At 40.3% G+C, this 27,461-nt stretch overlaps 1 protein-coding gene across 14 annotated transcripts; it reads left to right on the plus strand.

Annotated features, from left to right (window-relative positions):
* The first annotated feature begins 1,876 nt into the window (after positions 1-1,876).
* Positions 1,877-27,461, plus strand: ZNF84 (zinc finger protein 84). 14 transcript variants are annotated; one of them, XM_057526039.1, is made up of 7 exons: positions 2,008-2,199; positions 2,771-2,865; positions 3,635-3,747; positions 5,268-5,454; positions 18,768-18,894; positions 19,717-19,812; positions 21,629-27,461. In XM_057526039.1, the coding sequence occupies exons 4-7, from the start codon at positions 5,440-5,442 to the stop codon at positions 23,611-23,613; spliced, it is 2,223 nt and encodes a 740-aa protein (XP_057382022.1). In that variant the 5' UTR covers positions 2,008-2,199; positions 2,771-2,865; positions 3,635-3,747; positions 5,268-5,439; the 3' UTR covers positions 23,614-27,461. The 14 variants fall into 14 exon arrangements, with proteins under 14 accessions (XP_057382026.1, XP_057382031.1, XP_057382027.1 ...); XM_057526042.1 differs by having other exon boundaries at positions 2,012-2,199; positions 2,771-2,850; XM_057526043.1 differs by lacking the exons at positions 2,008-2,199; positions 2,771-2,865 and adding an exon at positions 1,877-1,995.

Consider the following 27,461-nt stretch of genomic DNA (forward strand, 5'->3'; position numbering starts at 1 on the left):
GCATATTGAGAATTAGTAAACAATATACATTCACCTCCATGAATAGATAACAGAACAGAAAAATGGCAAAGATAATTGACAATTTATGGAATAAAACTCCGAAATGGTGTAAAAATGTGTTTACTTCAGCAGTGATCATTGACACACACCCTTGTGTCATAGGGAAGAACAAATCTGACTCCACATTTGATCTGTTTCTTTTACTTTAAGGTTTGTATTCTATTGCTTTCACCATAATACAAGTTAAGAGTGTAGCCTATAGCCTGAAATTTACAGGATAACCCGTTCTCAAGGCTCTGAGAATTAAGAGTATAACATTGTTATACTTATTAAGAGTGTAACACTGTTCCATTCATATAGAGATAAAAAGTTGCAGAGCAGAGAATAACATTTGTCTTGTTGGGGGTTTAAAGGAACATTGTGACTGGACCTAGGTGGACAGCTGCAAGAACAAAGGATTCGGGCACCAAGAAGTTCACAACAACCAACCACACCCCTCCCCTTTTAGTATAAAAGAAGCCTGGATTCTAACTCAGGGAAGATGGTTCTTTGGGACACTAGTCCACCATCTTCTCCGTCTGCTGACCTTCCAAATAAAGTTGCTATTCATTGCCCCAGCAAATCACCTCTGGATTTACTGGCCTGTCGTGTGGTGACCGGCATGAGCTTGGACTCGGTAACACTTGTGTTCTGCATTTTAAGTATTAGTCCATTTTATTTGTGTGTTTTTGTTTTTGTTTTGGCTGTGCTGCATGGCTCTGGGATCTTAGTTCCCCGACCAGAATTGAACCTGTGCCCCTGCACTGGGAGCGTGGAGTCCTCACCGCTGAACTGCCCCGGAAGTCCCAGCATTAGTCCAGTTTTAAAAATCTTAATCCTGGGTATTAGTACCTTGTTCCTAACTCCTCCTTATATTCCACACTTAAGCAGCATATTGGCTTCATGGTTGAAGTCTGTATCTTTCATAAGGCTAAATTAGGAAACAACTTTTTCTGATTTATTTTTTAAAGTCTAGAGTGTATTTTTTCAGTTAAAAATTTTTTTCATTTTATTGAGGGAATTCTGTTTTCCCCTTATTTATTTATATTAACGTATATCCTGATCACCCTTATATTTCTAGAATAGAATCCACTTGGTTTCTATTCTACAAAAATATTTCTATTTCTACAAAATATTGCAAAATAGTCTACAAAAATTATCTGTTGATAATTTCTCAGTATTTTTTCATGGGCAGCAATAATCAAGTTTTGTCTGCGCTTCCTTTTCAAATCATATATCTGTCCATTTTGGTGCCTTTATGCTATTACATAAATAGAAATTTTCCCTTCTAATTCCTCTGGAACTATTTAAATACGAGTTCTCTGATCACTGGATGTTTGAAAGAATTCACTGGAAACTCAATGAACGATGCTTTTCGGCGGAGAATCTCTGACATTGTCTTCATTTCCATTCACGTTTGGGTTTTTTTTGTTTCTTGGGTCGAATTTGACACATCTACCCCTTAAGAATCATTTGTGTCACAGAGAATTCCGTATTTATTAACACAGAGCGGATTCTCATTCAATCTCCTATGTATCTGTGATTATTCCTCTTTTTTCATCCTACCCTTCACTCTCTTTTTTTAAAAAATAGAGTGACTTATAATAACTCCCCCCACAGCCCTTGAATTATAAATTAACGTCCCTTTTTTTCTGCTTTACTATCTGCTTTTTTTGTTTTCTTCAATTGAGTTCTTAAGCCAATTCTCTATCACATCTGTCTACATACCTACCTATCACTTATCGATCGACCTGATTTGGATTCCCGGTCTTTTAAAAATCCTAATTCTTTACGTTTCCCCCGAACGCGCGTTCCCACAGCTCGCTCTGGCAGCGGCCGCCCGGGTCTCTAGGCGACCAGCGCTCCTACGACGCCGCACACCGCGTGCCGCGGAGCCTCCTGGGAAGTGTAGTTCGGCAGCTCCTCCCCGTCGCGCACGCGCAGCGCACGCAGCAGGTTTGGCCGTTCTCTTTGTCCTTCGCCGCCACGCGAGAGGCCAGTGGGCGCGTGTTCTCGTGCTCGTGCGCGCGCGCGGCTCCCCAGCCAAGCTCCGGGCCGTCGAGATCCCGCGGGTCCGCCCGGGTCGCGCAAAGGCCGGGGGCGGGGCGGTCACGTGGGTCCTGGCCCCGCGCGTCCGTGGTTCCGAGGCCTTTTTTGCAGGTTCCGGGCCTGGATTCCTGTGGGGCGGGCGGCGGGGGCTGAGGGGGCCCGCGGGGGAGGGGCTGGGGGTCGTGCCAGGGCCGCCAGTGGGCGTCAGCGCTTGGGCCGGGGTCTCCGCGGCTGGGGTGCGGTGGGCACCGGTGGCCCCCGGGGGTCGGGGGGAGGCCCTTCGTCCGCCGCGGCCGGTGCTCGTCGCGCCGGGGCGTCTCCTGCCAGGCCGGCTTGGAAAGGCGGTGCCTCCCCACGCGCGTCCCTGCGCGTCCCCGGCCGCGAGCCCTGGGCAGGCGCGGTCGGAGCGCCGGGACCCACGGCGGGTCGGGGAGCGTCCGGCGAGTGTCCGCGGCGTGACCCGATTGCTGGGCTTGTGTCGCCCCTCCACCCTGGCTCCACCCAGCTCGCCTCCGCCTTTATCAGGAGGGTTTTTCCGAGGGTCCTCCACTAACGAGAACCCCCAAACAACTTTGACAGTAGCTGGCGGGGTGGGCACCGCGTTGCCTCAAGGCCTTGTCTCTGACCTGGACCCACGTCTGCCCCTTGGAACAACAGCCCATTCACGATTTCTGGGTCTCAGGCTTTTCATCTGAAAATGAGGGAATGGAAAGAAGTGACCTTTTCTGCCCTAGCCCGGAGGCTTTTTGCTGTCATCAAAACGTACATTAGTTTATGGTATTTATTATTTACTGTTTACTTTGTTTCAACCACGTGGTGCTGGACTGAAACTGCTCTGCTTGCCTGTGTTCTTGGGTTAAGGACTTCAAAATACGTTCACTGTAGTTAATTTAGAGTATCTTGATAAACAGATTCAAATGAAAATCATTCATGATCCCATCAACAGGAAACAGTCACTGTTAACATTTTGTGCATTTATTTTAGTCAAGAAACGTGTGTATGTTTTGAATACACCTTACGTGTTCCCTTTAAAAAAAAACAAAATTGGGAATATGCTGCAAGTCCTGCTTAAAGCCCTTAGAGTATATCACAGATATGTTAAGTTGAAATATTTTGTCCCAAGTGGGGAGTTTAAACTTACCGGGGAAGTTTTTTTCAACTTGCCCCTGAGAACTTATCCTTCTCTTGTTATTCTCCTTAGTCTGCCCTGGTACCATCATTTCTGGGCAGGAGACTGTGTCATGCGTGTACTGGGACTCTAAACAGGGACTCCCAAGGCCTCTGCCCACCCCTCCCAACACAGTTGTTGAGGGCCTGTGGTCACAGGCTCTGGGGTGGGCTGCATGGGACCAGTGGCCCAGATCTGCCACTTCTTGTGTATGTCATCTGTTTTCGGCATGTTATTGAACTTCTGTGCCTTATTGCTTCTTCTGTGACGAGAACTGAATGCATCAAAAAAGACAGTACGGTGTGTAGAACATCTGGCACGTAGTAGGTGTAAGTAAAAGTTATTTTTTTCATTATTCTTTCCCTTGCAATTCCACAGAATTTGATGCTGAGTGGGAGCTACAGGATGATGATGAAGGTGCCCCTTCCTCCTGCGGGTAAATGTGAGTGTGTGGCAGGGAGAGCTGCAGTGCTCGGCGGGAAACTGCTGAGGTAAAGTCACACCGTGAAGTTAAAAGGGGCCAAATTGTACAACGAAGAGTGGGCATAGGCTTCCATTTGCTGAAGGGACACATAAGAGTCAAGTGTAAGAGCACTCAGGGAGAACTTCTCCCTCCAGGGCCAACTTGCAAAAACATTTGTTTAAATTAAAGGAAAATAAGGTCCAATCTGTACTGTGCTGAGCAACTAATATATCAGAAATATTTTAAAACTACCACACTGATGGCGTGTCACACTCTGTCCACCTCACATTCTCAACTCTGTGTTCTCCGCAAAATCTGCCTCATTTTGACATGTGTCTCTATTCTTGATAAGTTTTTGCTGAAATCCAGCTAAACTTTGCCAAATAGTTTTTGACAAAACTACAAAGGAAATTTAAAAATCACACTGTGAATTTGGCTGTCTGCTTAAGGAAATGGTTTGAATGTAAACGTAGTTTTATTTGTCAGAATACCGGAGTTTTTATTCCATGAAATGAGATGACGTGAAAGCATAATGCAAAGGAAATGACGTATTCATTGTAGGTATATTTTCCTTGTCTGGGGGGTGTGTGTGTGTGTGTACATATGTGTACATGAATACACACAAGTGACATTATGATTTTGGTAGTGAATACCTTGAATAAGAGGTAGCAAGAAAGAGAAATAACATTCCATTTCTGATATTTAATAATTGTGCAATTATGGGCACATTCTAAGTCTCAGTTTTCTTTCTATAAAATGGAGATTTTGTTAAATGCCTTTTGGGTTGTCTGTGAGGGTTAAATTGTAAAGTGCTTAGTATTTTGTCTTATATGTAGAAAGCACTCAGATGTTAGCTATTATTACTACAAGGAACTAGTCACTTTGCTTTTAATATCTTATTTATTCCTCAGAATCCCAGTGGCATTACATGATGATTAAAGAATAATCCTCCAGAAATATATAATCTCTGTGCATCAAACAACATAGCTTTAAGCATACAGTCAACAGAATTGCAAGGAAAAACTGACCAATCTGTAATCATATTGGGAGAGTTTAACACACTTCCTTCAGAAAATGATAGGATTGGCAGACATAAATTAGGAAGGTTATAGAAAATTTTAATAGGAAACTAAGGCTCAGAAAGATGAGCCTTAGTTTCCTATTTGTTTTTCCCCAAAGTCACAAAGCCAGCAAAGGGAAAAGGTTGATTGAAACTCATATCTGTTATAGTACAAATCACATAAGCTTTCCAAAATTCCATCTGCCTAACACAGAGCTGTCTTGTCCTTCACAGCACCTGTTCCTGTGTCCTCAGTGGACACTTACTGGATCTCAGAATTACTTACTGCTGGTACTTCTTTATTTGTGTGCAGAGACTTTTGCTGTTCTTTTACGTTACATTCTGTTTCTGTCCCTGGTAGTCCTGTTTCAGTTATATAGGAAACACACTCTGGCCTTAGATGATCATGAATTCCTAGTTCCTAGCAAGAGAGGAAAGGATTTTCGGTGCAGCGTGAATATACCAGTTGAAGTTCGTTTGTCCCCAAGTCCACAGATCCTGGTTCCACACAAATAAGCCTGCTCGTGTGAGATAAGAAAGGCGTTCCCAGAAGCAGAAATTCATTCCTAGTGTAAAAGACCTCACACCAGAGCTTCGGGGCAGAAGCAGAGGCTGCAGGACAGAACAAATCTCAGACTTGCTACTCATCTTGCAGCAAAAATGACCATGTTACAGGTGAGTTCATGTTTATTCCTCATTATTTTTCCAGGGAATTAGAAGAGGTGTGTAAGACCGCTAGTGAAAAAGGAAAGAATAAATGGTTAAGAAATGAGGGGAAAATACCCTCAGAATGGAAGATCCAAGTTGGGACAAAATTGAAGCAGCGGTACGTTAACTATAGGGCCTTGAGAAATTCTTAAAGTTTCAATTTTTATAAGCCTTACTGTCCTACATAATTACTGAATTTGAGCTGTAAACTTGGTTCTCAAATTTTTTGACAGGTGTAATGAGTATGTTTATATGAATTGCATTATCTAAAGGAAAAAGCAAACTGATTCTTCATAGAAAGTAAATGTTTCTTGGTCATTCCTTGGTGAAGCCTTTGAATAAATGATATCGTGGGTAATGGCCTTAGGAGAAAGATTGTAATAAATACATGGTATTATAGCCATTTTTCATAGTTTTCCACAGAGTGTGACCCACGGGGAAAATGCCAAAGCAGAATTTAGTCCCCGTAATTATTTAAATTATTTATTTACCTCTTTAGTTGTGAAGCAGAATTCACATGGAGAAAAGTTCATAAAATGTAAAAGTACAGCTTAATGTATTATCAAATAAATACCCATGAAGCCACCATTTCATTTCAAGAAATAGAGCATTCCCAGCCCAAATGAGGCCCTTCCTGTGCCCCCTCCCAATCACAACTTCTCCCTCCTGACAGACGGAGCCAGGACTCCATCTTTTGTAACCATTTCCTTGCTTTTTTGTATAATTTTACTCCTAAGTGTGTATCCTTAAACACTGCCATTTGGTGTTGTCTGCTGTTGTGTATACTCATTTGTGTTTTGCTTCTGTCACTTAGCAATTGCAGCCTTCTCTCCAATTAAGGTAGCTTCTCAATATCACCAAATCCAGCCATTATCAAATTTCCAGTTGTCTCATAAATTGTTTTCTGTTTGAATCAGAATCTAAGTAAAGTTCATACAGTACAGTTGATTGATCTGTCTCTGAATCTTGGCTCTGCCTATTTTTTTCTGTCCAAACTATCTGTTGAGGAAGCCAGGCCGTTTATCTGTAGTTTCCCACGATCTGAAGGCTTTGACTAAGTGGCGTGGTAGGTAATGTCCTCGTTTGACTGATTGCACCCCCCCAGTGTTGTTGGTGTGTTCTGCCATCTGTGTTTCCTGTGAATTGGTAGATTCAGAGCTGCGTTGTCCAGTCCCGAAGCCACCGGCCACATGTGACTGTTTGAACTTAAGTTAATTCAATTAAATCCCTTTGTCGCTGTTGCCACGTTTCAAGTGCTCAGTAGCCACAGATTGGACAGCCACGAATTGGGTGGCACAGGTAAAGAACATTTCCATCGCCACAGGAAGTTCCACTTTGAGGCTTGATCAGATTTAAGTGTGACTTTTTGGCAAGAGTGCTTCCGAGGTCGTGGTGGTACTTCTTTCAGGAGGTGCATAAAGCCCACTTGTCTCTCTTTGTCTTGCTGACGGCTTTATTCTCCTTATTTTTTTTGGTTGTGTTGGGTCTTAGTTGTGGCACACGGGCTCTTCGTTGAGGCATGTGGGATCTTTTTGTTAGGGCGCTCGGTCTGATCAGGTTTCTGTCTGGTTGTGCCGGGCAGGCTCTAGGGTGCGTGGGCTCTGTAGTTTGCAGCATGAGGGCTCTCTCACTGAGGCGCGTGAGCTCAGTAGTTGTGGCGCGCGGGCTTAGTTGCTCCATGGCATGTGGGATCTTAGTTCCCCGACCAGGGATCGAACCCGCGTCCACTGCATTGGAAGGCAGTTCTTTACCACTGGACCACCAGGGAAGTCCCTTGCTGATGGCTTTAAATAATCATTGCCCAGATGGATTATTTCATTAGGGGCTGCAAAATGGTAACACCCTCTTTGTAACATTTCTTTATTAACTAGAATGCAGCTTTCTAGCATGACAAGATATATCAAGGGTCAGTTTGTACATTTTCTGTCCCAGAACTGCAATTAGTATCTTAAAATTTAGTCATTAGTTTTAAAAGTGTTTGTTGCCAAAACATAGAAATATACTAGATTTTTGCATATTGACTTGGTATTCAGGAACTTTGTAAGCTCATTTACTAATTCTAATAATTTTTCTTTAGATTTGGTTAGATTTTCCATGTTTATAAAAATATCAGCAATACTTTTTTTTTAGTAAAAAAATTCCACTGACTTCCTAGTTTGATGAGACTTTCTATAACAAATAATTGTTGATTATTTTTCAATTTTTGCTGTGTTCATTTTGTTCTTTGTTTCATCTGTTTGTTCTTTTTCATACTTTTATATTCTTATGAAATCTAGTCCTTCTTTTTGAAAAATGTAAACGTGCTTTTTAAAAACTCTGTTAGATTTTTCTGTTATCTGTAGTTCTTGTTATATACATTCTTCCATTTACAGATATGCTTTATCTGCATCTATCGAGGTGATACTATGTTTTTCTTAATCTGTTAAGGTAGTAAACATCAGTGATTTTTTTAAAAAATGTTAAATCAACCTTGAATTTTTGGGATAAACTCCAGCTTGGTCTTGATATATTTTCTTCTTTATGTTTTGCTCAATATAGTAGTTTGGTAACATTGTTTAGGATTTTCACATCAGTGTTCATGTGTAAGTAGGCCTTTGCTTTTCCCTTCTTGCAATACCCTTACTGGATTTTGTTATCAAGGTCATGTTAGTATCAAAAAGTTTATCAAAAGTTGCTTCCATATTCTATAAGAGTTTAGTAAAATTGGAATTATTTCTGCATTAAATGTTTACAGAATTAACTGGTAAAGCCATTTTTTTGTGAGAAGATTTAAACTCAGGGAACCAACGTTTTCCACATGACCAATGCATGGTTTATAAAATCATTAGTGGGTAAATGATCCATTTAAAGAGGAAGATAAAACAATAGATTTTAATGTGACCGTGTGAGAAGTTCATTGATATAGTTGAAGATTCTACATTGTAGTTCATCTTTGTGAGACCAGTTGATTAGTTTTGGTTTTTATGAAAGAAGAATATCCACAATTAACTAATTCTAATTGTTGTAAGGTATTATGGATTTTCTTTATGCAATCATGCCATCTATGACAGTTTTACATCTTCCTTTCAATATTTATACTTTTTCCTTGCATTATATTGTACTGACCTCCTGGCCAGTACTCTACCTGCAGTACCTTGTAGACTAGAGGTGGCATTGGGAACACCCTTGCCTCGCACTAAGCCTGCACTCTCCACTACATAGCACATCACAGCTGCTCACCTCTGACACCAGTCACCTGGAGTTAGCGCAGACTCTGCAGGGTGAGGGCACCATCCCCAACAAGAGTGCTTTCACTTCAGTTGCCAGCTGTAAGTTTCGGGGTCCCCAGGTCACCTGCACTTCTGACCAATAGGCTGCAAATTTGGGGGGTTCCTATGATCCCCTCAGGTTCACTGGAATAGTTCACAGAACTTAGGAAAGTGCTATACTTAAAATTGCAGTTTTATTATAAAGGACACAAATTGGGACCAGCCAAATGAAGAGACACACAGGGTGAGGTCTGGCAGGGTCCCAAACATGGAGCTTCTGCAACCTCTCCCCATGGAATCAGGGCACATCGCCCTCTTGGCCCATGTCTGTTTACCACCCAAGAAGCTAACATGAGGCAGCAGTATCCGGAGTTTTTACTGGGTATTCATTGTGTAGGTATGATTGATAAAATCACAGCCATGTGACTGAACTCAGCCTCCAGCCTGGAGGTTGGGCTGATAGCGTCTGCCTCAAAGCCCCAACCCTCCAATCAAATGGTTGGAACTTCCAGCATGGGCAGTGCCCACCTGGAGATTCCAGGAGCCCACCATGAGTTACCTGTTCCATAAACTCAGGAGGGGCCCACCACGAATTACAAAGGAAGCTCCGTTGCAGGAACCTGGGACAAAGACCAGACAGTCTTTATTATACAACAGGTAGCCATTAGCTACACATGCTCTTTAAATTTAAATTAATTAAAATTAAATAAAATAGAAAAGTCAATGCCTAGTCACCTTTGAAGTATTCAGTAGACACTGGTGCCTAGTGGCTACTGTATTGGAGGGTGCAGATATAGAGCATTTCAGTTGTCACAAGAAATTCTGCTGGACAGTGCTGTGCTAGTCCTCAGAGAGCGAGCACTCAGTGTGTTACCATGAAGTATGATGCTACTGTACATATTTTGTAGATTATGATTATCAGATTAAATTTCCTTCTGTTCCTAGTTAGTTGATAGTATTTTACAATGAACAGATTTTCACTGTATGCCTTTTCTGCATTTTGAGGTGATAATGGCTTTCTTTTCTCCTTTATTCGGTTAATATGACAGGGATTTCTGAATCGGTATCTTGCACAGCTGAAGGAACCCTCATTTGGTCATGTTATACTTTTTATGCATGGCTATATTCAGTTTGTTAATATTTTGTTAGGAATTTTGATTCTATGAGTTATTTGCTTGTAATGTTCTTTTCTTGTTGTGTTCCTGTCTGATTTGGGATTAGAGGTCTGCTGGCCTTATAAAATGAGTTGAGAAGTTTGCACTCTTTGTCTGTTCTCTAAAAGAATTTATGTGAGATCATTTTATTTATTCCTTAAATGTTGGGAAGAATTCACCTTTGAAGCCATCTAGACCTTGAGTTTTCTTTGAAGGAAGGTTTTAAAATGTGAGGGTTAATTCCTTTAACAGTTACAGACTAATTGAGATCTTTTTTCTTGTGTCATTTTTGAGTAGATTATTTTTCAAGAAATATATCTGTTTCATCTAAGTTGTCAAATATGTTGGCATAAATTTATTAATATTATATTATCTTTTTAGCAGCTTTTTTGGACTATGATGTCAGTAGGATCCACCTATTTTAAGTGTACAATTCAGTGATTTTTTTTTTTTTTTTAGTAACTTTATGTTGTATAACCATCATCACAATACAGTTTTAGAAGGGTTCCATCACCCCAAGAGAATCTTTGTGACATTTGCAGTCAGTTCCTCTTCCCATCCCCAGCCTGAGGCAGCCACTAATTTGCTTACTGTCTATATAGGTTTTCCTTTTGGGCATATCATATAATGGATTTATATAAATGTGTAATCGTTTTGTGTCTAGCCTCTTTCAATAAGCATAGTATTTTTGAGGTCCATCTATGCTTTAGCATATGTCAGGAATTCATTCTTTTTATTGTTGAATAGTATTCCATTGTAAGGATATACCACTTTTTATTTATCCATTCACCACTTGATGGACATTTGGAATATTTACACGTTTTGTTGGTTATAAGTAATACTAACATGAACGATCACGTACAAGTTTGTTTTTTTTTTTAATTGAAGCGTAGTTGATTTACAATGTCTTTCAGGTTACAGCAAAGTAATTCAGGTATACGTACTTGTGTATATATATTCTTTTTCAGATTCTTTTTCATTATAGGTTATTACAGGATATTGAATATAGTTCCCTGTGCTAAACAGTAGGTCCTTGTTAGTTACCGATTTTGTATATAGTAGTGTGTATCTGTTAATCCCAAACTCTGAACTTATTCCTTCCCTCCTTTCCCCTTTGGTAACCATAAGTTTGTTTTCTATGTTGGTGAGTCTACTTCTGTTTTGTAAATAAGTTCATTTGTATTACTTTTTTTAGATTCCACATATAAGTGATATCATATATTTGTCCTTCTCTGTCTGACTGACTTCACTGAGCATGATAATCTCTAGATCCATCCATGTTGCTGCAGATGGCAGTATTTCATTCTTTTTTATGGCTGAATAGTATGCCACTGTGTGTATATGTACCACATCTTCTTTATCCATTCATCTGTTGATGAACATTTAGGTTCCTTCCATGTCTTAACTATTGTAAATAGTGCTGCTATGAACATAGGGGTGCATGTATCTTTTCAAATTAGAGTTTTCATCTTTTCTAGATATATGCCCAGGAGTGGGATTGCTGGATCGTATGGTAACTCTATTTTTTAAGGAACCTCCATACTGTTCTCCATAGTGGCCGCACCAATTTACATTCCCACCATCAGTGCAAGAGGGTTCCCCTTTCTCCACACCCTCTCTACCATTTACTATTTGCAGACTTTCTGATGATGTCCGTTCTGACTGGTGTGAGGTGATACCTCACTGTAGTTTTGTTTTGCATTTCTCTAATAATTAGACTTTTTGAGCATCTTTTCATGTGCTTTTTGACCATCTGTATGTCTTCTTTAGAGAAATGTCTATTTATGTCATCTGCCCATTTTTTGATTGGGGTGTTTGTTTTTTTTGTGATGTTGAGCTGTATGAGCTGTTTGTATATTTTGGAAATTAAGCCCTTGTCAGTCACATTGTTTGCAAATATTTTCTCCCATTCTGTAGGTTGTCTTTTTAAAAATTAATTAATTAATTAATTAATTTTTGGCTGCGTTAGGTCTTTGTTGCTGCATGCAGGCTTTCTCTAGTTGCAGCGAGCGGGGGCTACTCTTCATTGCAGTGCATGGGCTTCTCATTGCGGTGGCTTCTCTTGTTGTGGAGCACGGGCTCTAGATGCACGGGCTTCCGTAGTTGTGGCACAGAGGCTCAGTAGTTGTGGTTCGCGGGCTCTAGAGAGCAGGCTCAGTAGTTGTGGCACACAGGCTTAGTTACTCCTTGGCATGTGGGATCTTCCCAGACCAGGGCTCGAACCCATGTCCCCTGCATTGGCAGGAGGATTCTTAACCACTGCGCCACCAGGGAAGTCCCAGTGGGTTGTTTTTAATTTTGTTTCTGGTTTCCTTTGCTGTGCAAAAGCTTTTACGTTTAATTAGGCCCAATTTGTTTATTTTTGCTTTTATTTCCATTACTTTAGGAGACAGATCCAAAAAAATATTGCTGCAATTTATGTCAAAGAGTGTTCTGCCTGTGTTTTCCTCTAGCAATGTTATAGTATCTGGTGTCACGTTTAGGTCTTTAATACATTTTGAGTTTATTTTTGTATATGGTTAGAGAACCTAATTTCATTCCTTTACATGTAACTGTCCAGTTTTCTTAGCACCACTTATTGAAGAGACTGTCTTTTCTCCATTGTATATTCTTGCCTCCTTTGTTGTAGATTAATTGACCGTAAGTGTGTGGGTATATTTCTGGGCTTTCTGTCTTGTTCCATTGATCTATATGTCTGTTTTTGTGCCAGTACCATACTTTTTTGATTACTGTGGCTTTGTAGTATAGTCTGAAGTCAGGGAGCTTGATTTGTCCAGCTCCATTAAAGATTCTTTACTGGCTATTTGGGGTCTTTTGTGTTTCCATACAAATTTTAATACTGTTTGTTCTAGTTCTGTGAAAAATGCCACTGTTAATTTGATAGGGGTTGCATTGAATCTGTAGATTGTCTTGGGTAGTATGGTCATTTTAACAATATTGACTTCTCCAGTGCAAGAACACAGTATATATTTCCATCTGTTAACGTCACCTTCAATTTCTTTCATCAGCATCTTATAGTTTTCAGATTACAGGTCTTTGGCCTCCTTAGGTAGGTTTATTTCTAGGTATTTTGTTCTTTGTGATGCGATGGTAAATGGGATTGTTTCCTTAATTTCTCTTTCTGATATTTTGTTGTTAACATATAGAAATGCAAGAGGTTTCTGTGTACTAATTTTGTATCCTGCAACTTTACTGCATTCATTGATGAGTTCTAGTAGTTTTCTGGTGGCATCTTTAGGACTTTCTATGTATACTATCACGTCTTCTACAAACAGTGACAGTTTTACTTCTTTTCCAGTTTGGATTCCTTTTATTTCTTTTTCTTCTCTGATTGCTGTGGCTAAGACTTCCAAAACTATGTTGAATAAAAGTGGTGAGAGTGGGCATCCTTGTCTTATTCCTGATCTTAGAGGGGATACTTTGATCTTTTCACCATGGAATATGATGTTAGCTGTGATTTTGTCATATATGGCCTTTATTATGTTGAGGTATGTTCCCCCTATGCCCACTTTCTGGAGAGTTTTTATCAAAGTGAATGTTGAATTTTATCAAGAGTTTTTTCTGCATCTGTTGAGATGATCATGTTGTTTTTATTCTTCCATTTGTTAACGTGGTGTATCACATTGATTTGCGGATGTTGAAAAATTCTTGTATCCCTGGGATAAATCCCCCTTGATCATGTTGTATGATCCTTTTACTGTTTCGTTGGATTTGGTTTGCTAGTATTTTGTTGAGGATTTTTGTGTCTATGTTCATCAGTGATATCGGCCTGTAATTCTCTTTTTCTGGTGACATCTTTGTCTGGTTTGGGTATCAGGGTTATCGTGGCCTCATAGAATGAGTTTGGAAGTGTTCCTTCCTCTGAAGTTTTTTGGAATAGTTTCAGAAGGATGGGTATTAACTCTTCTCTAAATGTTTGATAGAATTCATCTGTGAAGCCATCTGGTCCTGGACTTTTATTTATTGGGAGTTTTTAGATTACTGATTCAATTTCATTACTGGTAGTTGGTCTGTTCATATTTTCTATTTCTTCCTGGTTCAGTCTTGGGAGATTGTACCTTTCTAAGAATTTGTCCATTTCTTCTATGTTGTCCATTTTATTGGCATATAATTGCATATAATAGTCTCTTATGATCCTTTGTATTTCTATGGTGTTGGTTGTAACTTCTTTTTCATTTCTGATTTTATTGATTTGGACCCTCTCCCTTTTTTTCCTGATGAGTAATTTTATCTCTTCAAAGAACCAATTTTTAGTTTTGTTGATCTTTTCTATGTTTTTTTAGTCTCTATTTTATTTCTGCTCTGATCTGTATTTCTTCCCTTCTACTAACTTTGGGTTTTGTTTTTCTTTCTCTAGTTACTTCAGGTGTAAGATTGGGTTGTTTATTTGAGATTTTTCTTGTTTCCTGAAGTAAGCTTGTATCACTATAAATTTCCCTCTTAGAACTGCTTTTGCTGCATCCCATAGGTTTTGGGTCGTCGTGTTTTTATTTTCATTTGTCTCTATGTATTTTTTAATTTCCTCTTTGAATTGTTCAGTGATCCATTGGTTGTTTAGTGGCGTGTTGTTTAGCCTCTATGTGCTTGTGTTTTTTTGCCGTTTTTTTCTTATAGTTGATTTCTAGTCTCAACAACATTGTGGTCGGAAAAGATGCTTGATATGATTTCAGTTTTCTTAAATTTACCCAGGCTTGTTTTGTGGTCTAGCATGTAATCTGAAGAATGTTCCACGTGCTCTTGAAAAGATTGTATATTCCGCTGCTTTCGAATGGAATGCTCTGTATATATCAATTAAATCCATTTGGTCTAATGTGTTCTTTAGGGCCAGTGTTTCTTTATTGATATTTTTAGTCTAGATGATCTGTCCATCAATGTAAGTGGGCTGTTAAAGTCCCCTACTATTGTTGTGTTACTGTCGATTTCTCCTTTTATGTCTGTTAATATTTGCATTATATATTGAGGTGCTCCTATGTTAGGTGCATATGTATTTACAATTGTTATATCTTCTTTTTGGATTGGTTCCCTTGATCATTATGTAGTGTCCTTTTTTGTCTCTTGTAACAGTCTTTATTTTAAAGTCTATTTTGTCTGATATAAGTATTACTACTCTGGCTTTCTTTTGATTTCCATTTGTGTGGAATACCTTTTTTCATCCCCTCACTTTCAGTCTGTGTGTGTCCCTAGATCTGAGGTGGGTCTCTTGTAGACAGCATGTATATGGGTCTTGTTTTTTTATCCATTCAGCCACTCTGTGCCTTTTGATTGGAGCATTTAGTCCATTTACACTTAAGGTAGTTATCAATATGTTTGTTCTTATTGCCATTTTGTTAATTGTTTTGGATTTGTTTCTGTAGGTCTTTTTTTCCCCTTCTTTTGTTCTCGTCTCCTGTGATTTGATGACTATCTTTAGTGTTATGCTTGGATTCCTTTTTCTTTTTTGTGTGTATATCTATTATAGATTTTTTGGTTTGCAGTTACCATGAGGTTTTTGTATATCAGACTGTATATATATGTGATTGTTTTAAGTTGCTGATCTTTTAATTTCAAATGCATTTTAAAAACCCTGCATTTGTATTCTCCTCCCCTCAAGATTACTGTTGTTGATATCATATTTTACATCTAATCGTTTTATGTATCCCTTAACTGCTTATTGTGGATATAAATGATTTTACTACTTTTGTCTTTTAACCTTCCTACTAGCTTTGTGTGTAGATGATTTCCTACCTTTACTGTGTGTTTGCCTTTACTGGTGAGCTTTTTCATTTCATAATTTTCTTGCTTCCAGTTGTAGCCTTTTCTTTTTCGCCTAGAGATGTTCCTTTTACATTTGTTGTAAAGCTGGTTTGGTGGTGCTGAATTCTTTTAGCTTTTGTTTGTGAAGCTTTTGATTTCTCCATCAAATCTGAACAAGAGTGTTGCTGGGTAGAGTATTCTTGGTTGTAGGTTTTTCCCTTTTATCACTTGAAATATATCATGCCATATATGGCCTGCTGAAAAATCTGGCCTGCTGAAAAATCAGCTCATGGTCTTATGGGAGTTCCCTTGTATGTTATTTGTTGCTTTTCCCTTAATGCTTTTAATATTCTCTCTTCATCTTTATTTTTTGTCAGTTTGATTACAGTGTGTCTTGGTGTGTCCCTTTTTGGGTTCATCCTGTATGGGACTCTCTGCACTTCTTGGCTTAGGTGACTGTTTCTTTTCCCAGGTTAGGGACGTTTTCAGCTGTTATCTTTTCAAATATTTTCTCAGGTCCTCTCTCTTCTCTTCTGGGACCATGTACAGCTTTTTGTATGAGCATATATTTATTTCTCTTGGGTACATACCTAAGAGTGTAATTGCTGGGTTGTATGGTAAAATTATATTTAACTTTTAAAGAAGTTGCCACAGTTCCAGTGTCTGAACGTTTTATATTTCTTCCAGTATGAAGTTCCAGTTTCTCCACAACTTCTTGAACACTTGTTATTGTGTCTTTTTGATTATAGTCATTCTAGTGAACATGAAGTGGTGTCTCATTGTGGTTTTAATATGAATTTCCTTAATAAGTAATGATGTTGGTCATCATTTCATGTGCATATTAGCCATTTCTGTATCTTCTGTATTAAAATGTATTCGAATATTCTGCCTATTTTTTAATTGGGTTATTTATTTTTTATTATTGAGTTTTTAAAAGAAGCTCTTGGGTCAATTCTTTATCAGAAATAGGATTTACAAATAATTTTTTTCAGTCTGTGGCTTGTCATTTCATTTTTCAGTTACGTTGGTTGAAGTGCAAAGTTTTAAATTTTATTTTGCCACTTCAATAGGAATGTAGAAACTTCACCACTGTCTAGGCCCCTCACCCTCTTTCCTTTATATTGTAACCGTCTTACACAGTTACACCTGCATACACTGAAAACTCCATCAGAAAACATTATGATTTTTGCTGTCAACCATGAAACATATTTAAAGAACTGAAGAGGAGAATAATGTATTTTATTTGCCCATATATTTGCCATTTCTGTTCTTTCTTCATTCTCGATTTTTTTAAGTTGCCTTCTGGTATCATGTCCATCTGAAGATTTTCCACTAGTAAATCTTTTAGAGCAGGTCTGCTACCCTTGAATTCTCTTAGTTTTTCTTCATAAGAAAATATTTTATCTCACACTATTCCTTTTTTTTAAAATAGATTTATTTATTTTATTTTAGTTATTTTTGGCTGCATTGGGTCTTCGTTGCTGCATGCAGCCTTTCTCTAGTGGTAAGCGGGGGCAACTCTTCATTGCGGAGCGCAGGCTTCTCATTGCAGTGGCTTCTCTTGTTGTGGAGCACGGGCTCTAGGTGCGCGGGCTTCAGTAATTGTGGCACACGGGCTCAGTAGTTGTGGCACACGGGCTCAGTAGTTGTGGCTTGCAGGCTCTAGGGCACAGGCTCAGTAGTTGTGGTGCATGGGCTTAGTTGCTACGTGGCATGTGGGATCTTCCTGGACCAGGGATTGAACCCACATCCCCTGCATTGGCAGGTGGATTCTTAACCCCTGCACCACCAGGGGAGTCTCTCTCATACTATTCCTGATGAATATTTAAGCTGGCTACAGAATTCTGGCTTAGCAGATCTTTCCTTTCAGCACTTCCTTCTGGCCTCTTTGCTATTTAATAAGACATTTGCAGTCATTTGAATCACTGTTCCCTATAAGTGATGTGATTTTGTAGAAGTTTGGTTGTGATGTGATTGGTCATGGATTTCTTTGTGTTTATCCAGTTGGGGGGTTCACTGAGCTTGTTGAATCTGCAGGCTTATATCTTTTGCCAAATTTGGGGGAGCATTTAGCCATCATTTCTTGAAACTTTTTTTTTTCACCATGCTCTTTCTTTTCTCTTTCTGGGACTCCCATGACATGCATTTGCTGTGTCTTGCAGTGACCTGAGCTCTGTCCATTCTCAAGTTTTTCTCTCTTGGTTGCTCAAAATGGGTACTTTCTATGGACTGTCTTTCAGATTCCCTTGCTACTCTCAAAGTGTGTGGTGTGCTGTTTAGGGTCAGGTTTCTTATTTTCTGATGGTATTCTGGATTTTTAAAAGAGTGTGTTTGTGCTTTCTTGTCGTCTTAGGAGACTTTGGGACAGAAATCCATCTTGATCTAAAAATCCAGATACCTTTCTAAAACTTATATTTGGTTATATCACTTCCGTCCCGTAAAAGCTCTAGTGGCTAACTGTTGGCAGCAAGAAAGTGGTGTGGTCACCACGTCTGCCCTGCCCCCACTGTGGCCTGCAGTCCAGTCACTACCCCACACCCTGTGACCTTGTCTGACTGAACTGTTTGTACCACCTGAGCCCCGGCAGTGCGGGGCCCCGTATTGGAGCTGCTGTCTCTCAGAATGCTTTTGCACCCCCTTTTCTGTAGAAAGCACTACTAATTTCCTAAAACTCGTTTCAAGCTTCACCTCTTCAATAGAGGCTGATGTGACCACAGGTGGAGTGCCATGCTCCCTGCTCCTGACCCATGTCATGCCCTCCCTGTCTTTCTGTCTCAGCTCTTAAAGCAGTTTCTTTTATTTATAGGTGTACATGTTTGCAGCTGTCTACAAACTGGGCAGTTTTTTAGGATACTGTTTTATTATCTTTCACTGCCATCTCTTCTAGTGCCAAAGTTGAGGTTCAGTAAATATTTTGTTGGTGGTTTGGAAGATTTAAAGTCGTGTATTTCAGTTCTCATGTAAGTGGAAGGATGAAAGAATGCATAATGGCATTTTATCCCACAAAATAAGAGTGCAAAAGTAGGGACCCAGTAGACATTCTGTAACTTGCCTTGGTGAGAATGATGTACTCAAGCTCTGGTACTTCCTTCCCACATCACCTAGTGATACCTGCTTCTGATTCACTGGGATTGTGCTCTTACAGGGGTCGTTCTCATTTGAAGATTTATCTGTGGACTTCACCCAGAAGGAATGGCAGCTACTGGACCCCTATCAGAAGGACTTATACAAGGATGTCATGTTGGAGAACTATAGCAGCCTCGTGTCACTAGGTAAGAGAAGCTGCCTAGGAATTCCCTGGCGGTCCAGCAGTTAGGACTCTGCGCTTCGACTGCAGGGGGCAAAAGTTCGATCCCTGTTTGGGGAACTAAGATCCCGCAAGCTGTGAGTGTGGCCAAAAAAAGAAAAAAAAAAAAAAAAAAAAAGAAAGAAACTTGCCCAGAGGACCTCATATTGTGTCTAGTACCTGCTTTTTCTTTTTTAGTTGCTGAGAGCTTTGGGACTTCCAAAATTTTTAATGATTTTGGACCTAAATTTAGGAGATCAAAGTTCTTGGACTGTGACTCCAGGGAAAGTATTTGGATCTCACCTTCCAATAATAAAGTCTTAATTTCATTGTGTGGCCTCTGAAGCTAATAGTAACAGTGGTAGTGGTAGCTCCTGAGGCATGTAATTTACCGTATTTCACATATCGTGCATATATTGACTCACTTAATCATAAAAGCAATCCTGTGTGGCAGGTGTGTTATTTTCCTTTTTTTTTTTCTAATGAGGAAATTGAAGTAAAGGAGGTTAAGTAACTTTCCCAAGGACTGACAACTAGTAAATGAAAGAGCCCGAATTTGAACCCAGGCAGACCGTCTACAGCTTCTCTGAACGGTTTATGGTTTTGGCCTTGAATTATAGAAGTCAAAGATTCTTAGACCTTATTAGCCACTGGGGAGACCATTACCATTCCTCTGAGAATTACTTACTCTGTTGGTATTCAGATGGGTGGCTTCACTGGGTCAACTAACGCCAAACCCTGCTCATTCTTCAGAGGCCCCAGAGGCCAAGCAGTGGGGGCCAAGGCCTTTGTGATTTCCCCTGAACAGGGTATGAAGTTATGAAACCTGGTGTCATCCTCAAGTTGGAGCACGGAGAAGAGCCATGGACAGGAGATGGAGAAATTCCAGGTTCAGACTCTCCAGGTGAGTGTATGAGGACCAGACCGAGGGGAGAAGGTGGAAGTTCCGTCTCAGCTGGGTAGGGGTTGGCATCTTTGAAATGTGCCTTAGAGAGCTCGTCTCAAAATCTCCAACCTTTGATGGCGATTCAGAACAGTTGATGTGAGCTACTCAGGTAAAGCACATTTACATTTGGCTTCTTTGCTCATAGCTTGAAGTGAAATATTTCCAGCTGGTCTGGGCCATGATGTTATTCCCTGTCTGTCACATCTGAGACTTCGACTTCTCGTTAGGTATTCTGTCCCCTGATGTGCTTAATCTTCTTCTGTCCTCCCTCCTTTCGTGGTCAGAGACACCTGTGCTTGTCCATCAGGGCTTTATTTTTCCTCACTTTGGGCATCTCTGGCATGAAGTGCTCTCTGTTCAGTCTCATTATGTCAGAAAGTGGATTTTCGTTCCTCCCAAACCATTGGTCCATTTCTTCTCTCTTTTTTTTTAAGGAATGTAGCACAATCATTTTTTTTTTATTTTTAAAAATTTTTTAACAAATTTGTTTATTTGTTTATTTTTGTCTGCGTTGGGTCTTCATTGCTGCACACGGGGTTTCTCTAGTTGCGGAGAGCCAGGGCTACTCTTCGTTGCGGTGCGCAGGCTTCTCATTGCGGTGGCTTCTCTTGTTGCGGAGCACAGGCTCTAGGTGCGCAGGCTTCAGTAGTTGTGGCATGTGGGCTCAGTAGTTGTGGCTCGCAGGCTCAGGAGTTGTGGCGCACAGGCTTAGTTGCTTAGTTTATCCCACGGCATGTGGGATCGTCCCAGACCAGGGCTCAAACCCGTGTGCCCTGCACTGGCAGGCAGATTCTTAACCACTATGCCACCAGGGAAATCTCATCTTCCCTTTTTAAATTAGGTTCTGGTGTGCTTTTTCTGTGGCTTAGACACCATGGAGTACCTGGAATTATCTCTTCCTAACATGTTTTCTTATTATTTAAGTTTTTTGCCCTTTGGAAAACATCTTTTTAAAGACTTCTCAATTCCCACTTAAAACTGGGCCTAATCTTGAACTTCCCAAGTTGCTAGACAGATCCAGGTTCTCATTTCCTTTTGTAAGTTGTCTTATGCGACACCACCAAGCATCCAGCAGTGCTCTGATCAGCTGCACCTCCCTCCTCTTTCCCTGCTGTGATATTGACTTACTTCAAGGTCCCTCAAAAGCAGACCCTGAGATACTTATCTGAGTGCAAGAACTTAGTGGGGCTGTGACCCCACAGTGTTAGTGGGAGAAGGGGAAGTGAGATGGGACGGGGGAGGAATGCACAAAGGGTGTGCTGCTGGGAACCCTCTGAGGGACCAGGAAGCTGGTATCACCCTAACCCTCCTGTCTCTCAGTGACTGAGCACTGCTGCAGGGAACATTAGGGCTCCAGAGTGTTTAACATCCCTGCACCCGGCCCAGACATGCACTTGCAGCCCACAAAAGGTCTTGGTGGAGAGATGTGGGCACCTGGGGTGGGCCCCACAGTCAGCCCGAGCTGCAGTGTCCTCTGAGTGTAGCTGAGGGAGCAGGTGAGGCTGAGGACCCACGGAGTGAGCCCATGTGGCCTGTTCAGCTGTTTCTGCCTTTCCCCCAAATTGGTGGTCAACTCCATTCAAACTTAATCTACTGTCGGCTTTCTGTTCTTGTTTACAGCGTTTAAATTTTTTTTTCAATACGTAGAGGATAGACGTTGTATTCAGACTGGGAAACTAAGCTTTAAAAGGCATTCTTTCCCTCAGATAGCATTTCTAGGTTTCATTCAGTAAGCACAACTATAGAAGGGTTCACAGGGTTTTTTTTTTCCTAGAACAAGTCTTGCAAGTAAATGGTCACATCACTTGGCACAAGGATAACCAAGAGAAGCTTAAAAATATGAAACAAGATCAAGAATGTGATGCACTTGGAAAAAATTTCAATCTGAGCATGAACTTTGTTCCTTTAAGGAAATCAAACAGTGACGATGACATAGGTGGATTAATTTTAAAACATCATATAGATTTACTTATTCCAAAAGCAGATTATGGAAAAACAGAACCAGCTGACTTAAACGTATTTGATAAATTGTTTCTCCATACCAAGACTGAGGAAACTGATACTTGGTTAAAATACTATGAATGTGATAAGTATGATAAAGCTAGCTGTAAGAAGTCACAGATTATCATATATCACAGAACCCGTTTAGGGGAGAAGCTCTATGAATGCAGTGAATGTAGGAAACGCTTCAGTAAGAAATCAAGTCTCATTAAACATCAGAGCAGACACATAAGAGAAATAGCCTATGGCTGTGGTAAATGTGGCAGAACCTTTCCCCAGAAGTCACAGTTTATTACACATCACAGAACGCACACAGGAGAGAAACCTTACAGCTGTAGCCAGTGTGGGAAAGCCTTCTCCCAGAAGTCACAGCTGACATCCCATCAGAGGACACATACAGGAGAGAAACCGTATGAATGTGGTGAGTGTGGGAAAGCTTTCTCCCGGAAGTCACACCTCATATCACACTGGAGGACACACACAGGAGAGAAGCCCTATGGATGCACTGAATGTGGGAGAGCCTTTAGTGAAAAGTCAAATCTCATCAATCATCAGAGGACTCACACAGGAGAGAAACCTTTTGAATGCAGAGAATGTGGGAAAGCCTTCAGCAGGAAATCACAGCTCGTCACACATCACAGGACCCACACAGGAACAAAACCCTATGGATGTAGCGATTGTAGAAAAGCCTTCTTTGAGAAATCAGAGCTCATTAGACATCAGACAATTCATACTGGAGAGAAACCCTATGAATGCAGTGAGTGTCAGAAAGCCTTCAGAGAGAGGTCCAGTCTCATTAACCATCAGAGAACCCATACAGGAGAGAAGCCTCATGGGTGTGTCCAGTGTGGGAAAGCCTTCTCCCAGAAGTCACACCTGTTATCACATCAGATGACACACACCGGAGAGAAACCCTTTGTATGCACTAAATGTGGGAAGGCCTTCAGTAGGAAATCCCAGCTTGTCAGACATCAGAGAACTCACACAGGTGAAAAACCCTACGAATGCAGTGAATGTGGGAAGGCTTTCAGTGAAAAATTAAGCCTCACTAATCATCAGAGAATTCATACAGGAGAGAAGCCCTATGTTTGCAGTGAGTGTGGGAAAGCCTTTTGTCAGAAGTCACATCTCATTTCACATCAGAGGACTCACACAGGAGAGAAACCCTATGAATGCAGTGAGTGTGGGAGAGCCTTTGGCGAGAAGTCAAGTCTGGCAACCCATCAGAGAACGCACACAGGAGAAAAACCTTATGAATGCAGGGATTGTGAAAAAGCCTTCTCCCAGAAGTCACAGCTCAACACTCACCAGAGAATTCACACGGGAGAGAAACCTTATGGATGCAGTCTTTGTCAGAAAACTTTCTTTGAGAAATCAGAACTAATTAGACATCAGAGAACTCATACAGGAGAAAAACCTTATGAGTGCAGTGAATGTAGGAAAGCCTTCAGGGAGAAGTCAAGTCTCATCAATCATCAGAGGACACATACAGGAGAGAAGCCCTTTGAGTGCAGCGACTGTGGCAAAGCCTTCTCTCGGAAGTCACACCTCATACCACATCAGAGAACCCACACAGGAGAGAAACCCTATGGTTGCAGTGAATGTAGGAAGGCCTTCTCTCAGAAGTCACAGCTTGTTAATCATCAGAGAATTCATACCGGAGAGAAACCTTATCAATGCAGTGAATGTGGGAAAGCCTTCTCCCAAAAGTCACAGCTCATTAATCATCGGAGAACTCACACAGTAAAGAAGTCCTAGGAATGGCATTAACACTAGTCTTTGACAGAGATCTTAACCGCGTTGTACTTCAGAGGATGCAGTTATGGTAAATCTTCCAGGTAATAGTCGCATCACTTTACATGTCTGAGTCCCTGTTTAGGGTAAGAACTCTAAGTGAGGTTCAGCAGGTTAACGTGTTTATTATTACATGTTAAAATGCATAGAGGAGAATGACCCTATGAAATGCAGTGGATTTCAAAAACCTTTCAGACCATACTCAAACCTTACACAGCAGAGAACTAACAGCAAAGAAGAATGCTGTGAATATCAGGAAGCCTTCCAGAGATCAGATCTCATTAGCTGTCAGAAACATTCCCACTGGGAATGAATCCTAGTCCAGTGAGTTAAGGAAAACTTCATGAACACAGCAAGTGAGGTAATATTTTCATCAAGAAATGAAGCTCATTGTACACAAAAAGATGCCTTCAGGAATGAAAATCGATGAAAATACTAAATATGGGACAGTCTTCAGCAAATAACCCCACCATATTGTATTCTGTGGGTAAACCTAACAACTTAAAAACATTAGGAATATGTGCCCCTAGAAATAATGCTATAATGGAAAGCCATGCATTCTTTATAGACATGGGTACCAAAAATACCCAATTCTAAATGATATTTAGGCAGAAGTATGAAGTTTTAAAAAATACGTGACTAAATTGAGTCACTGGAATATCTAAATAAATTTCTCAGTGGTATGTAATTATGGCTTATTTTCCTGTGTCACATAACGTGTTTTGTATTTAGGAATTGCGTATGGTAATGTAATTGGGAGCATGAGATGCACATGCCTTGTAGTGCCTCTGATGTCTGTCAAGACACACCACATGCCACTGGTTTTTCTATTTTAATGTTAACTATAAAAATGGTAACTCATACATGTCTTGTTGTTCAGTAAGTAGCATGGTTAATATCACCACATTTCTTTTTCGTTATGATTTGTTGGTTTATAAAAGGGTCTATTGTTGTTACTGACCTTTTTCTTTAGTAACAAAAGCCAACATTATATAAAGTCTTTTGCATCCCCAGAGTCTGAGAAGCAGTTTATATAAAACCTGGGTAACAAGTATTCAAGGGCAGAACCGCAGAACAGCACAAGTGACTCGTGAGCAGAGGAGAGGAGGTGTGTGGACTGCGGCTCTGCGCTCACCCTAAACGGCGGGACCCTCTCCTCATGGAGTGCGGTGCCCCCCTGTGTCGTAAGTGCCATGTCACCCAAGTACAACTTGTATTTTAACTTACTGTGATGAAATAGCATGGATACTGTGTGCTGCTATTATGTTTTTGGTGTTCTGTAAAATATCTTGTAAAAAAATTAGATGCAGAAACCAGTTATTTGAGAATTTTGTGGTGAGAAATATATTTTTGATGTATTCAAGGAAGCCTATTTTGCCTTCCTGCAGATTTCTGTGATTAGTGGACGAGTATTAGGAAACAGGTTTTTTATTATTTCATCATTTGAAATATTTGTGTTTTACCGGCCTTTCACCTGTTACATCATGCACATGGGAAAGCTACCATTGCATAAGTGTGGTTCCTTTTGAAAATGCATGAACTATTCCTGAGCTTATTTAGAATTTTCTAGTAACCTCTCTATAATGTTGCTTGACAAAGTCAACTGTATTTTTTGTGTGATGGTGAAATTCAGAAAAGTCCAGGATTGGCCTTGTTTCCAAACTTGGAAAAATCAGGCCCTCTCTCATGCACAAGTTGTTTTATCAGTGTGGTGTATGGTACCTTTGATTCTAGCAGTATTTTCCCCTCTGATTACCAATTTTACATGATGGTTGGAAAATTGGGACTTTTAATAATAGTAATTTTATGAACCATTGTTCCAGAATTTCAACAGCCAGATAATCCTTTTTTTCCACATGGTAATTTTTAAAAGTCCCATTTCCCAAATTTTTATTCATACTCAAATTTATGGACTTCCTACTTTTCTCCCTAATACCTGAAGGTCATTTTACCAGGTGGGGGAAACAGAACTTTGTAAAGGAACAAGTAGTTACAGTGTGGTGTTTTACTTTGTGGTTTTTTTCCATTTTTTCCTTTCCATCTATCCTGGGTCTCTTTCCTCAGCCTAGAGGTTGATTCATTAGGTCTTGGATTGAGCTCAGGAGTCTGTTGTCTAAAAACTTTCTAATTTTGCTCACTCCTATTCTAGATTATTCTATTAACTATTAAGCACTTAAGCTTAGAACTTCCTTTACGAGTTGATGGAACTTCAGCACTAGCCTCTTGATTGAATCCGAAGAGCAAATGTGTTTTCTAAGGGTCTGGTGTTAGTCATCAGGAGGGCTGATGCTGGCAGCAGAGGTTTTGTTTATCAAAATACCTGAGGTGGAGACCCACGTGTGTTGTGTAGAATTCACTGGGAGCTCTCTCTTCTGAAGGGTCACAAGAGGGCTCTGATTCTGAAATTGGAGATTCTTAGTGTCGCGTTTTAAAATTACCTTGGTAAACCACAAAAAAATGTGTCTCCACATTTCCCCTCATTGATTCCTACCACAAACGCCACATCAAGAAGAAAGCCACTTTTAAAGTTAGACTGGATTTACTTGCGGTTTCATGAAGCACAGTAAATTACAGTGAGATTGAATACGTGAGGGGGAGCATCTCCTTTCCATTCCTCTTTCACCACCCAGTTCCCTCCACTGGCCTGGAGATGATCCTGCAGAGCACAATTTCTGTTGTATCCCTTTTACTAGGTAGTAGATCTTCTGGAGGTCCCGTCTGTGAATTTTGAGACCTGTCTCAGGACTGCCTTGTGTTCAGCCTTTCTTTATGGGCTTTGATATCTTCTGACAGTTATCTGTATGGGTCCATGTGTTCCTGACATTTTGGTTTCAAGAACATCACTTGTAGAACCCCGAAATAAAATGAATCTAAAGAATACCAGATTTATCTACCAATACCTGTATTACATAGAAGAATATACATTCATAGACATTTGGATTCTACACTTGAGACCTCAGTCATTTGGTCATTTATTCCAGCAATACGTGCCCAGGTTGTCAATTTCAATGAGTTTGTTAGTCTACAAACATGGTACCAACACGCTTTCAGATGTTGAGCACCTAGTCCTGGCCTACATGCTGATAAACTAACTCAACCATGACCCTTGCAGCTGTATGCATATTTTTTGCCCCTTTACTTTCATCCTTTTTTAGTCCATTTTTCGCACTTATACATAGTAGTTATTTTAAGATGCAATTCTGATGATATACTCCTGTGCTGAAGTATCGTGTGGCTAATTGTGGACTTAAGATGTAATATCCTCATGGTACGTGAGGACTTTTACCCATAATTTCTGAATACTTTATCTTTCCTCTTACACAGTAGTTTTTTGGCTTTCTTGAACTACTTGCAGTTCCTTGAGATTTCTACAATCTCATCGTACGCTTTTTGCAAATCTGCTGCCACTGAAATGCCCTTGTTACTTGTTAACGCCTATTCAGCATATGTGAACCTGTACATGTATTTGTCACTGGTGATATTATCATTGCATGTTTTATCTTTCCCATTAGAAAGCTTCTGGAAAGCTGGGACTATCTTGTTTGTATAATTATAGCAACTGAAGCTTTAGTACATAAATGTGGGTGGTGTCAGTGGCTGTGTTTTCTACCACATGGGGAAATGTAGTCTGCAATGAGAGAGAAGAGTGAAGCCACCATGGAAGCAAAGTCATGAGCACCCTGGCTGCGCCCCAGGATCTGGTTCTTGTCTTGATGTCCGGGTTCATCTCTGCCCTTTTTCCTGCCTTGGTTGTTGGATTGGTCTGTGAGATATCCCAAACATCCTTCTAATAAATCCCCATGTTTACTTCA

Source organism: Balaenoptera acutorostrata, chromosome 13, assembly GCF_949987535.1.
Source record: "Balaenoptera acutorostrata chromosome 13, mBalAcu1.1, whole genome shotgun sequence".
Taxonomy (NCBI): Eukaryota; Metazoa; Chordata; class Mammalia; order Artiodactyla; family Balaenopteridae; genus Balaenoptera; species Balaenoptera acutorostrata.